Source organism: Pararge aegeria, chromosome 20 (assembly GCF_905163445.1).
Source record: "Pararge aegeria chromosome 20, ilParAegt1.1, whole genome shotgun sequence".
Classification (NCBI taxonomy): Eukaryota; Metazoa; Arthropoda; class Insecta; order Lepidoptera; family Nymphalidae; genus Pararge; species Pararge aegeria.
The window spans coordinates 9,173,272-9,186,822 of record NC_053199.1 but is presented as its reverse complement, the minus strand read 5'-3'; the positions used below and the strand labels follow the sequence as shown (position 1 = coordinate 9,186,822).

At 34.4% G+C, this 13,551-nt stretch overlaps 1 protein-coding gene across 2 annotated transcripts; it reads right to left on the bottom strand.

The window, feature by feature from the left end:
- Positions 1-1,085: 1,085 nt before the first annotated feature.
- On the bottom strand, positions 1,086-12,822 carry LOC120632658 (SURP and G-patch domain-containing protein 1-like). Of its 2 annotated transcripts, none has more exons than XM_039902606.1 (13): positions 12,542-12,822; positions 10,624-10,884; positions 9,371-10,539; positions 8,113-8,263; positions 7,186-7,374; positions 6,137-6,327; positions 5,367-5,524; positions 4,848-4,954; positions 3,958-4,068; positions 3,567-3,655; positions 3,180-3,264; positions 2,187-2,316; positions 1,086-1,227 (listed from the first exon to the last, which is right to left on the bottom strand). In XM_039902606.1, exons 1-13 carry the CDS (start codon positions 12,703-12,705, stop codon positions 1,201-1,203), a joined length of 2,832 nt encoding a protein of 943 aa, XP_039758540.1. In that variant the 5' UTR covers positions 12,706-12,822; the 3' UTR covers positions 1,086-1,200. The 2 variants fall into 2 exon arrangements, with proteins under 2 accessions (XP_039758540.1, XP_039758541.1); XM_039902607.1 differs by having other exon boundaries at positions 8,113-8,230.
- Between the last annotated feature and the right edge of the window lie 729 nt (positions 12,823-13,551).

Here is a 13,551-nt window from a genome sequence, read left to right as displayed (position 1 = left end):
AAAGTCTAGATATATCAATGGGTTCCTGATTAATTCAAAAACATAGGTGGCGCTGCTTTACTGGACAGGACATTGTCTGCCGGTTCCGCTAGTTCTTGATAGAAAGAGATTATTATATAATTGAAAAACCGGCCCCTAAATAATAATAAAATAATATTAAATTCAATGACATACAACCATAATATAGTTTAATAATTTAAATCACATTAATTTTATTTTGAAAAACAACAATAAAATTAATGTAGTCACCCTGTCGCTCGTCTATTGAAGTAAACGCGTCAGATTGCAATTGCAGCGCACTTCAGAGCGTTATAAAGTTTGTTACAAATACACTCACTCAGCTAGAAAAGAGGTACTAGGACAGCATCGTAGAAAAGTAGGTACGTAGGTACCTACTTTACTACTATCAAGACTCGCTTTATTGAAATCACTAACTTATACTTCAGTTATCATTATCAACCCGTTACCGGCCAACTACAGGGTCTCCTCTCAGAATTAGAAGGGATTAGGCCGTAGTACACCACGCTGCTATGGTGCGAATTGGTAAACTTCACACGCCTTTGATGACGTTCTGGAGAAGTCTTAGGCTTGCAGCTTTCCTCACGATGTTTTCCTTCACAGTTAAAGCAAGAAAAAAATATGGCCTTAAATTAAAAACGCGCATAGCTCCCGGAAAGTTAGACGTTTGTTCAGAGGATCGAACTCAGTTCTCCCGAAAGAAAGGCCGATGAGACCTGGAGGCTAGACTCTAGACTATCACGATAATATGTTAAAAGCCGTTGATGTTATGGTTGTCACTGCGTATTTATGACTATATACAGTTATTCCTCTAAAAGTATTAAACCCAGAAAAAAGTTAAACATACGTTTTATTTCAACTAATAATGTAACACTCCTCCGGCATTGTACGTTATATCTAACTAGCCTTAATAAATCAATTAGGTAAATTTACATTTCTTTATAATATGATACAAGTGCGATGTAATACATAAAACATATTAGATATACATTTAAATAAATATATTTAATTAATTTAAAATTTTAAACATTAATTTTGCAAATTGCAAATAATATATTTTTGCCATTGCAATAGTCTTTAATAATTATAATTATTATTTATTAAATTGATCGAAGGGAAAAAATCCATGGAAGGGTAATTTATTTTTGATTATTTCAAATTTCTGGAAATTTAGTATTTATCTTAATAATACGGCCGACGGGGGTTGTTCTGAAAATAAAAAAAAAGAATTATGAATTTATGCACGTACACTCCATTTCTTCAACTTTTGTTGATACTAGCATCTAGATATGATTATAATTTATTGAAAAAACAGACCAAGACATAAATAACAAGTTTCTAAAACTAGATTTAAAAAAATAGTTACTAAAACTACAGCATAACAGTTATTATCAATGGCCAATATCGTAAATAATAACCTGTGAAAAAAATATATTTGCTATCCTGTAAACTACAACCATTGCAATAAGGTTGAAAACTAATCGTATGGAGAGGATATGACGCTTTTAAGTTATGAGGCGTGATTTAATAAATTTAATTTAATGTTCCATTTATAAGACAAGATTTAAAATAAATTTAATTAACAGCCATTTAAAATTAATTAATTAATTAATTTCTAAAACATAAGAAGGACACAGTATAGTCAGGAAACCGCTCTTATTGCGGATGATCTATTATAACAAAAAAGGCATTATCTGAATGAAAGCATTGCTCAGTCAGGTATTTTTTTTATTAAATTCGTATTTTACTAGATAGTCGTAACGCAAACTGCATTGTGATGTACCTACCAAATAGCTAGAACCTATAAATGTTATACATCTCAATAATTTATAGTTAACTAGCTGTTGCCCGCGACTTCGTCTGCGTTTGATTTTGTTTTTAAAGTATTCAGTATAGCTAAGCCTTAAATGATCATAGTAGTATATATATATATAACATGTTAATTAATTAATTAAAGACAAATAATTTGCAATAAAAGAAAAATTGCGACTATAATTAAAGATCTAAGCTATCCTATCTCTTAAGTTGGACCAGACTGCTCACGGTGTGCCAATTTAATTTAAAATCGCTTAAGTAGTTTAGGAGTCCATCGCGGACAAACATCGTGACAGGAGATTTTTATATATTAAGATATTTAAATTAAATGAAAAAAAAAGCTTAGTACTCACTAATGGGTTGGGTCTGAAGCGGTACGCGAGCATCATACGTTTGCGGTACGCATCGAACTCGTCATCATCAGCAGAGACATGGTCTGACGTTGACGCGCCCAAACCCAAGTTCGCTACGGGCTGATTCGCCCTAAAAAATACATTCATCAACAGAAATTTATTAAACCTATGACTTATAGTATCTCAAAGACATCTCAGTTATGTACAACCATATATCTTAAAACATTTTTATTAGTTGGCAGCCCATTCAAAATTGCAAAACATTTAAACTCAAAACTTATTATTAAGAACTAAATAACAACATAAGAGCTTAAAATACAGTGATTAAACTAAACATTTTAACACAGTTGGGAGTCTATTGCAATTTTGTCTCAGTGGTCAATAAAAGACAAAAAGTAATAATGAAAAAAAAAAATAAGAATTCTTTATTATTATTAAAACATTAGTTGCATTAATAATAGTCAAAGAAGGTTTTTTAATGGTTCCGAAGAGCAGTGCGTTTTTTTTTTTTTTGTTTATTAATGATTGTAAAAACATTAATCTAACCGAGCGATAAGTAAACACAACGTGCCTAGGTTGGCAAAGTGTGGGTACCAATTAGTGGGTTTTCATCTTTATCTTAAATATGAATAAAAGTTTTTTAATACAAAAAAATCTGCCATTAGTGCTTTTTGTATTAGACCGATCACTGACACATAATTCAACTAGTAGACTTGGGGGCCAAGTTGTCAGGCAATCGGAATGGTTCTTTTATGATTTGTGTAATATGTTTAAAATGCCCAAATCAGACAACTTTTAATACCCTACCACAGTGTTATTTGTGTTTAATTATTATTATACATAAAATAATATATTTAATTGCTCTTTCATGAGTGATGAACTGATGAGATACAATTATGGCTTGATAACAAAATGTGAACGGTAGTAACATATATTTCAAATCTTCTGCTTTTTTAATGATGTTAAAAGCTGTAAACGATAAAAGTCTCTCACTTGTTTATAGGGTCAACAATGCCGGTACCCTCCGCTCCTAGACCCTGCCCTTCGTTCCACCCGAGTTTCTGTAGCATCTTGAAACCTGAAAATAATTCACCATCATAGATTTAACAAATCGTTTAGGAAAAACGAATGGTGCTGAGTTGTCTTTCTTGTAGCGAGGTATATAATACACGTTCTGGTCTTTTGGAAAATTAAGAACCAGCTGCCCAATTACGGTCGAAGGAGTGAGTGAGTTAAAAATCCAAAAAGGTCATAGTTATAAACGTTAAAAAGTCCAAGAAATCCATAAGGTTGAAAATCAAATCTCAAGAAAAGTCGTAAGGCAAAGTTGTAACTAAAACTAAATTGTGGAACGATAATATGTTAAAACTTGGGTCTTACCAACGTTATCCTCTTTAAGCTTATATTCCTTGTAGTCGCTTAAATCCGGTTCTTTTCCGCTTTTGAACGCTGAATATTTTTCCATAAATCTAAAAAAAAAACTTGTTATAACACGCGCACACGCACGGAATCATACGTAAGTAACAAAACACACATCCAGCGCCTAATGCGTAAACTAGGAACAAGTACTACGACTTTATGGTATAAATCGAACATATTTGTTAGAGCAGAAAGGTGTAATCTATTTTCTCATTTTTAAATACTTACAGAAGCTGGTGTTACCTTTTTAAAGCTTTATCTAAAACACGTGAATTCACGTCATTAACAGTTATTTTTTGGTAAAATGTAAAATATGTTTTGATAATATTGTTTATTTTGTATATTTTCTTACTTTTTCAGTTCCTCGGGCGGAAGAAAGTCACCGATATGATGTTTACCTGCGGCTTGCTTCGTCAACTCGGTCGCCCATATTTCTGTGGCGTTCATCTCTTTGGCACGCAATCTACAATTTTGTTTTTAAATTTATAAACAATTTACTAAAAATGTAGTAAAAAAACTCTGTATGTCTGAATGAGGTATATTTGAATATTTTGAGATTTGATAAAAAGGGTAGCTCATTTTAAAACATCTGTTTCAAATCAATCCTCTAGAAAAGTCAATTTGATGATCTGATTTATTTAAAAATAGCGGTATAGATAAAAATAAATTAAAGATTTCTATAATTATAACTTTTAAGAGGTGGCAAATGTTTTATAGCTGTAAATAGCAATCGCAAAATATAACGTCATAATAAAACCCAAGATCTTATTATCAGTATTAAAAGTGGTAGTAGTTAGGCAAATTCGAATTTCGTTTTTATTTATCTTCTGTGCCATCGATCGGTCGGTACTTTATAGTAAACAAAAATAAAAATATACACGAGAAATAAAATAAAGTTTTTACATTATGTTATTTAAGCGAAATTTTATAATATTGTTTTTTAAGCTTATTCAACAAATAAGTATTAGTGTCTACTTGTTCGCAAGTATGTATATTACAATAATACACCCAAAAAATCGGCTTCCCTTGATTTTCCTAATCCTAAGATTGCCTGGAAGATATCGCTACTAAGCCATAAGGCCGCCATTTGTATCCTACTTTTTAAGTTTCTTCTTGTTGTGTCCATTGTTTTTTTATCTATTTGTAGTACAGATAAAGTGTGTGTATAAATAAATAAATACGAATAAATAAATTGAGCTCATAAATTCATCAAAATCTAGGGCATTAATACAAAGTTTATACTTATGTTCCCAAGTCCCTTCGGCTGTGTCTTCGTCGCTGTCATACTCATACTTGTGTTTCCCGGCGTAGGCCAATCGTTCCACTTCTTGTCTCTTTTTCAACATATCCTGTAACATTGTGACATAATTTTTACTTTTTACAGAGTGATATAAAGGGCATATATTTATTCCTTATATGTAATAGAACCATAGCTTATTGGTAGTGCTTAGGCCGCAATCGCCAGAGTCACAGGTTGAAATCCTGAAGGTTCCAATTTTATTTATTTATTTTAAAATCTATAAATTATGACATATTGATCACTTTATCATAATCGCTTATACATATGTCATAAGTCACTAAACCAGGCCGGAGAAAATTCAGAAAAATAAAAATTTCCGAGGATCAAACCTGATGACATCTACTCACAAAGCCAAAGCGCTCACCACTGCGGCAGGGATTTCGTCATTCCAATGCGGTAACTTCGGTCCGCAACGTTCATAAGTCGCTGTTTGATTTATTATTACTAACTACAATACCAACCTGGTACAGTAGGTTGAGTTTGAAGTTATCTTCGCATTTTTTCCAGTCCTCGGGATTTAAATTTGTAGTACCATAGTTTGTCATAGCATACTGCATGAGCGCATGGTTGTTACGATTGATGTTGGTGAGCTTCAGGCCTCCTTCTGGTGGTATTGTACCTTGAATAGTATAAAATAATCTTTACTTGGGTCCAACGTGATCACCACCCTATCTGCCCAGCGGCAAACCCTCTTGTTGGGTTAGATGAATCAAAACTTAATGTTACAAAGAAGAAAAGTGTGTGTGTTTGTATGTCTGAATGAGGTATTTGTTTTCTTGGAAAGTTAGCACTTGCTCAAACAAAAATTGTTATAGGGTTTTTCTGACAAGACCTTCTTGTTTTCCTTAATCTATGAGTAAGAAATTGATGTTGTTGATTCCGAGTGCCTAAGAAAACATATGAAGTGTGACATCAGTGGCGTGCATAAAGGGTATGCACAGGGTATGCAGATGATATAAAATGAAGAAAATCTCCAATACGAGTTTTAAAAATCTTAAGGATATGCATTATAAGGTATACAAAGCCTACCCTTATGTATTTATATCTCGTAATCGAGATTTTCTTCATTTTATATCATGTGCATACCCTGTGCATATCCTCTATGCACGCCACTGTGTGACATGATCAAAATCAATTTCAGTATGCAATATTATTTTTTTTTATACCAACTTAAATATTCAGTAATGTCTACATATATAGGTTCTGTGCCTCGAAGAGTTCTCAAAAATACCTGGCATATTATTAGGCAAAGGTGCAACAATTCCAGGCGGTTTGATGTCAACAGGTGGATCATCTCCCCAACGCGACTTCTTTCTCTTTTTTCTCTCTCTTCTATTGTCAAATTCATCGTCGCTTTGGGAGCTGGCCTGTTCACGCTTCATAATACTATTGTGATACTGGTTGTAAAACGATTCTTGCATGCTGAAAGTTACAAAGCAATTGTGATGAAAAAAAATTATTAAATATTTCACATAATTCATAATATCTGCGGTGATATCCTAATGGTTAGGACTTCGACTTAACTTTCGGATGTGTCAAGTTTTAAACCTTTAACCTTTCTAAGTTATTAAGGCAATTTAAATTTAACTTGCTTCAATGGTAAAGGAAAACATCGTCAGAAACCTGCATGCCTGAGTGTTCTTCATAATTTTCTCTAAGGCCTACCTGGTGGACTACGACCTAAACCTTTCTCATTGTGGGAGGACTCCTGTGCCTTGTAATGGGTCGGGAATGGGTTGTTATGATGTAATACATGACGAGTGTAAGTGAACTTCTTCTGTTCACTTCACCTAAAAAGACCATTAAGTCTCTGTTATACCAAAAAGCTTCAAATGGCACCAGTATTAAAAGCCATTTCAATATTGGTATTTAAAACCTAATAACAAGGACTCTCTTGAATACTCCTTAGAAAAAAAAGGAATGTCAAAAATTATTAATTAGGGATACACACTTTTTATCCATGAAAGGTTAGTTTTAAATTTGTTTATACTTTTATTTTAAAAAAAAAATGTTTTCACTATAATTATCATCGCTACTAAGCCATGAAGCCGCCTTTTGTATTCTGCTTTTGATTTTGTTTCTTTTTTTATTTTTTTTTTCCTTAACTTGTAGTGGGGTGCAAATAAAGAGTATAAAGAGATAACATACTCTTTGTCTACTCAAAATCACGCTCGGTTTTATAAACAAAAAAGATAGTATTAAGGACAGGACAGTTTCGCAAAAAAGTGACATTCGTTGTTTTTTTCTGTGGTCTCAATTTACATTGATAAATGTACTTGCCTGTTATTACTTTCCTCCTCCTTCATAGTTGTGTAATCATTGCTATCGTCATCCTCCAGAGAGAACTCAGGCTCATATTTATCTTCTGGTTTCACCTCAGGTTTCCTATCAAAGGAACCATCGTTCCGTATTTTAGCTACAAGATTCCTATACGCCCTGTACTCGTGCGAGTTAGTATTATGAAGAAACCTGGAATTGCAACCAATAATTAATGAATTGTCAACTGGAAATAATAATAAAGGATGTGTTCGATTTAGTTCATTTAACCTGGAAATATATATGAAACAGTGTTGATTTTGATAATAAATCGCAGACTCAATTAAAATCATAAACCAGTTTTGCAAATTATATTTCACTGAAGTGAGTAAGTCTGTTATAGCCAAAGAATTACCAATTAATGGATGTAAATCTAATGGGGCCGATTCTGTTGTACACTAAACTGTAAACACTAAAATGACAGATCTAAATGCAGTGCAATCCTTTTCACTATCTCTAGTCTATCTATTTAATTTAGTTTATAAAGTTGTATAAAACAGAAAGGGCATTGGTGCCAAGTATGTATTATTTTGTATGAAATAACATACAAAATGATACATTTTGTGCTGGAAATTATGTAATATAAAACTTTCTAAACTAAACTAAATTGACAGGTCTATAAGTGCAGCCATTAAGATTTTTTTCACAATATTTCCATTTGAAACGATAGCAATGTTTTTAGACTTGTCAAATAAGTAACTAGTTAAGAGATTTGTGCACTACAGAATTGGCAGATTTATTATTTTGTATGAATTAAAACACCACAATAACTCAACACTATTCCACTCTGGATGTTTGGTATTTTGTTTTCGTTATTAACGAGTAATATAAAAATTAATACAGCACGTATCCTCCCTTCAGGTAATCAAATCGGGCCTTAAGTGGCATTACCACAAATTTTGGTCTTGTGAGTGTATAGCTTTCAGCACATTTTCCCAGTGGTCGCCGTTGGCCGCGACCTCTGCGGCGGCGCGATGCACTGGCGGCGGGCACGTATCTGCAGAGAGAACTGCACACCACGGGTCAGCATTGTGTCGACCGGCTGCAAGCGAGGGTATAGCCACCACCAAACTTTGAAGCCACTTCAAAACTAGCCAGAGTCCATTCTCACATGGGAAAACCAATGGTGTTATTGCACTTTGATTGTGGGCGGTAAGTGTGAAGAAATTAATTGAAGTATTGCCACAAGTTATCAACTGTACTGTTTCCAAAATCCGCAACTTTACTTTGTTTAAAGTAAAAAAAACAACTACTTTTGGGAGATCCCAGGTTCTATCCCTGGAAAGGGAAATTTATGATGTTTCTCTCTTTTTTAATAGAGTTCGAAAAGAGGAGGTTTGCATTTTGGATGATTTTTTTTGTTTACTACAGCAGAACTCCGTCTAATGATGAAAAACAGATTTTGAAAAATTTCATCAAATAGAAATCAAAAATATGTCATGTAAGTAAATAAAATTTAATTCTTTTAACATTACTTAGAATATTATGAAATATTTTAAAGTTATTTTACTAACTTACAAAAATATTTAACCCTACAGATGATAAAGCGCAGCAAGTAATTGTGATGATTTTTTGTTGTCTTAAGTTTAAAACTGTTTTTATTTCTGGATGTCCCCACATGAGAATCTTTGAAGACTCTGCGACTTAGTGAAATATCACTCACATACGCAAATATAAAGTAGCAAAGGCGATGTTGATTTTGCATTTTTACACCATGCACTAACTTCAGATTGGCATAAAAGTTTGGTTATAACTAGCCCACTTTCGAAGCTCAGTACATTTGTCTAAAAGAAAAATGTTGTTGAAAAATGTTCTGGTTCTTTACTCTATATATGACAGATAAATTTAAAATTCTGAATTGAAAACTTAAAAACAGTGTACTGAGCTTTTCATACAACATACAAATTCTGCGATGGTAAATCTTATTCCTTGACAAATAAGTTAAGCAAAATACAGACACAAATATGAAGACATTGTCGCAGAATGAAAAATTAGTCGATGATAGCTAGTTTTAAATTTCATACCATCCCAGAACTTGATGATCTGATTCATATTTTATTATTCTCGTAGCCTTTGTACTTTTAAAATTAAAAACTATTATGTACTAGTGCAAAGGCAGATACAACATTAACTAATCTGTTAACTTTACCTTGTCTGGGTGGAGCCGGTATATTCCCTGGTTCCATATCCTTTGGTTTTGGGATATGGTTGAGTGGCATTGGCATTGGCGGTGGTATGTTTTGTAGTTTCATTGGCTCAGGTGGAGGGATGTTATCTAATGGTTTTGCATCTAATGTATTGGGTGGTAAAGAATTTGGACCCATTTGGCCAGGTGGCATAAAGGGCATGTTAGGTCTGCACATATTAGGTGGGCCGTTTGGTCCGAAATTGGGACCACCAGGCCCGAAGGGAGCCCGTGGGCCAAAGTTTGATCCATTGGGCCCAATTGATGGATTCATAGCATTTGGCAAACACATTGAATTTGGTGGGCCTGAGTTAGGAAATGAAGGGAAAAATGGGGGCATAGGCCCATTTGGTCCAGGCCCACGGACATCTGGACCACACATGCTGGGATGCATTGGACCAGGGCCACATGGACCACCAGGTCCATTAGGCCCCATGAAATTGGGAGGCATTGGGAAGTTTGGAGGTCCACCTATAAATGGTGGTCCAGGGGGCATGTTGGGACCAGGCCCCATCATAGGACCAGGCCCTATATTCGGTCCTGGACCAGTCCCTGGTGGTCCCATAGAACCTGGTGGGGCAGGACCAGGACCCATCGGCCCTGGTCCCATCGGCCCTGGACCCATTGGACCTGGTCCCATTGGACCAGGACCCATTGGGCCAAAACCCATTGGTAAGGGCCCCATCGGCCCATGTCCCATTAATCCAGGTCCCATAGGCCCTGGCGGCATTGATCCAGGCCCCATGGGCCCATGACCCATTGGTCCATGTCCCATTGGTCCACCTCCCATGTTCCCAGGTCCCTGTCCCATCGGTCCTGGACCCATTACTCTGATAGGATCAGCAATTCCCTGCCCACCATTTGGTGCTGTATCGGATCCTTGGCCATCATAAGAGTCATCCTGTTGTCTATCATAGTCATAGTCATCATTGGATGAGGTGCCATCATGGCTATTCCATTGATTATGTGCACCAGGAGGGGGAGAGCCATCATCTGGGTGTCTAACACTGAGCTGCATCAATGATGGTATATTTGTATTATCGTTTGACTTTTTCCTGTCTTCTACAATTGGAGTCATAGGACTGTGAGGTCTGTTTCTGCCCCTATCATTCCACCGTCTATTATGCCTGTCTCTGAAATAACATAGCATATTAAAACAAACATAGTTTAAATTCAATTTAGTGCAAACAATAGTTGCAGAGTGATTGCTTTAATACCTAGAACCCCTGTCAGGCTTACTCTCTAGGGCCTGGTTGTAAGGTTCAATCACTTCATGAATCTCTTTCTTTGCGGCTATAACTGGTTTGGGTTTACACTCATTTTTTATTCTTTTTATTTCATCACATTCTTGCCTTTCTTTGGCCTCTTTTTCTTGCCTTTCTCTATTTTGCTTATCAATAAGAGTTTTATATTGACTCATAAAACTACCATCATTAGAGAATATATTTGGTGAACCTGTTTCTTCTTTAGCAGTGGGGCTGTAAAGAAAGAGTAACTTGTAACAATATGAGATTTGATATAACTGCTTCTTATCTAGTCTGTGTTAAGATTATTTGAAAAATAGCATAATCCAAACAAAAATACATATTTTTTAAAATTTCACACCATGGCACATCTAAACTTATTTTTAAGGGAATTTGAGGCAAGTCAAAATAGTCAAAAATATCTTTATTCAAGTAGGCCCTTAGGTGGCCATTTTGATACTACACAAGTACTTTACTTTAATCTTTAGTATGTAAATAAGGAGTCTTTAGGAGTAATCTAGGCTGTTTTAACCACAGGAAAGAATACATTTTAATGTAACTGAGTGTAAGAGTTAACTTTAAAGCCATTGAGTGATAAATTTAAAGATTTTAAAATAATGACAGTGTATAGTCAGCACATATTTGAAAATTTAATGTACGTTCATAAAAACATTTCTAAATTTAAGAAAAAATGTGACTGCAATAATTTAAACATTAGAAGTAAGAATAAACTTACAGTGAAATATACTAGGTTACATAAAATTCATAATTCGTTTAAGGAAATTGCATACAATTCTACAATAAACTACCCATTGACATCTTGAAGATGTCTCTTAAAAAGTTATGTTTGAATTAAACGTAAGCTTACAGAAAAGTCCTATTATGGTATATATGGTATATAGTATTACGTAATCGTTAAAAAAGCTTGGGTGTGATTTTGGTTTGCTGGTCAGTTTGCTCTTCTAATAATTTTAACATGGATGGTGATAGCAAAAAAAAAACACCCGACTAAGTTTTTTGTGGGCTTCTTCTTAGACCAGGATGCGTTTGGAACCCTCGTAGCTTTAGTTTTAAGTTTACAAATGTGGTTATTGCCATCATCTCACTACCATGTAATTCTTATGTACGCATCAAAAGTGCCACCTATGGGCCTACTTGAATAAAGATATTTTTGCCTTTGTCTTAAGTAGTAGTCTTTACAAGTATTCTAGACTCCTTAACACCACATTCAACAGTAGATAACAATTTTAAAATGGCTTTTGAAAAGGAAAATTTTTTTAAACACATCTCACAAAGTACTAATTTTATTCAAGACTGTTTAGTACAGGTTACAAACTGACTTAAAATAATAGAAATAAACATTAACTCTACAGAATTTCAGGATGCTCAATAAGATAGTATGTGCAATATTGCCCCCCTCTAGATAGTAAGGTATCCTTCAGTCTGAATAAATGATACCTTTAAGCACAGTTGAGACATTTTATTTACAGAAATTTTCAGTTGTGCGAACATTTATGCACATGTGTTTGTGCTTGGTCCAGTCAGTCAATCCAGAAAATGTATTGTCTAGAAATTTAGAAATTTAGTAATGATTAGAATCATAATCAGCAGAACGATGATCCAAAAATTCCAGTTTTACAAATTAATTAATACCTAGTTTTTAAAACTATGCTACACTTTGCTTTTCAACGAATGAACTCTTCCCTCAGAATATACTTAAGCTCTTTAAAAAGTACTGCACCAAGTCTTATATACTGTCGCGTGCTTATTCTAAAAAAAAGAGATACAATTGTTCCCTTGAAATTTAGTAGGAAGAGAAAACGGCTAGCACGACATAGTGTACTATAACATAGATGAGGATATCTCTTGTAAATATTAGTAGATCATATACTTAGATAGCTTTGCTTGAGCCGCGAGAGCTGCCGCCTGTTTCTGAGCCTCTAACTTTGCTTGTATTTCAATCTTCTTTTTCTCGATGATTTGTTCTTGTTTCGACATTTGTGCCCATCTTGTACTAAGGGCTGATTTGTTTTTAGTATCCTTGAAATGAATCATGTTCCTTGTTATTGGAATCACTATTAAGTTTTTACTGATTATTATCTTTTTTCATTTAAATTAAATCAATCTGAAAATATGCACAATTCCACTAATCCGTGATTTGATACAATCCATAGAGAAACCGAAAAGTCACCGAAAAAAAGTAAAAATTCACAGATAATATTTATTTAAGTCCGTTATCTGAGTTTATTTTTCAGCTCTGGTAGCTGTGACCAACAAGGATTGTAATCGTAATAATACTCCCCTGCACTTTCAGAGTTCACAGGAAAGACTACAATATAGTAACAAAATAAATGCAAAAATATTCAATGACTACTATAGTCAGATCCACCATGAATTTAATATTTAAATAAATTCATAGATAAAACACTAATATCTGCTAACTAAAAATCTGCGTTAGCCTGCATAATTGTTGGAAACGTTTCGAAAACAGCTATGTTCTCAGTCCTTTTTTTTTATTCTAGAGTTGTAACCATTTTTGACGCGACAACGTCTTATAATTCGATGGAGCAGGCTGCACGCACGAAAAAACATGACGTATGCGGCGTTACCTCGCTCTGAGGCGTTCCATTCAAGGCTTGAAGTGCAAGCGAGAGCGCGGAACGAGCGACAAAGAGGCACAGTCGCCCTCCGCGTTTGACATCTGTCTCTCTCCTACTTGAGTGAGCGATGCATCCGCGTGGACAGCTTCTATACAATAATACATTTACATGTTTTCGGCAAGGATGAAGTGCAGTGAAAAATGAATGTGGTGTCAATTGTTTATAGCAACGATAATATCTATCAAACAAATAAAATTTAAATTTTATTTTGAAAAATGCAACCATCAGTATTTTCTTACGA

Excerpts from the sequence above, each read along its gene's own strand:
- LOC120632658 (XM_039902606.1), bottom strand. The coding sequence starts at position 12,705 with ATGATTCATTTCAAGGATACTAAAAACAAATCAGCCCTTAGTACAAGA. Across the intron at positions 4,069-4,847 it reads GAAGGGACTTGGGAACATAA|ATTGCGTGCCAAAGAGATGA; the intron begins GTATAAACTTTG and ends ACAAAATTGTAG. Across the intron at positions 1,228-2,186 it reads GCTTCAGACCCAACCCATTA|AACAACCCCCGTCGGCCGTA; the intron begins GTGAGTACTAAG and ends TTTTATTTTCAG.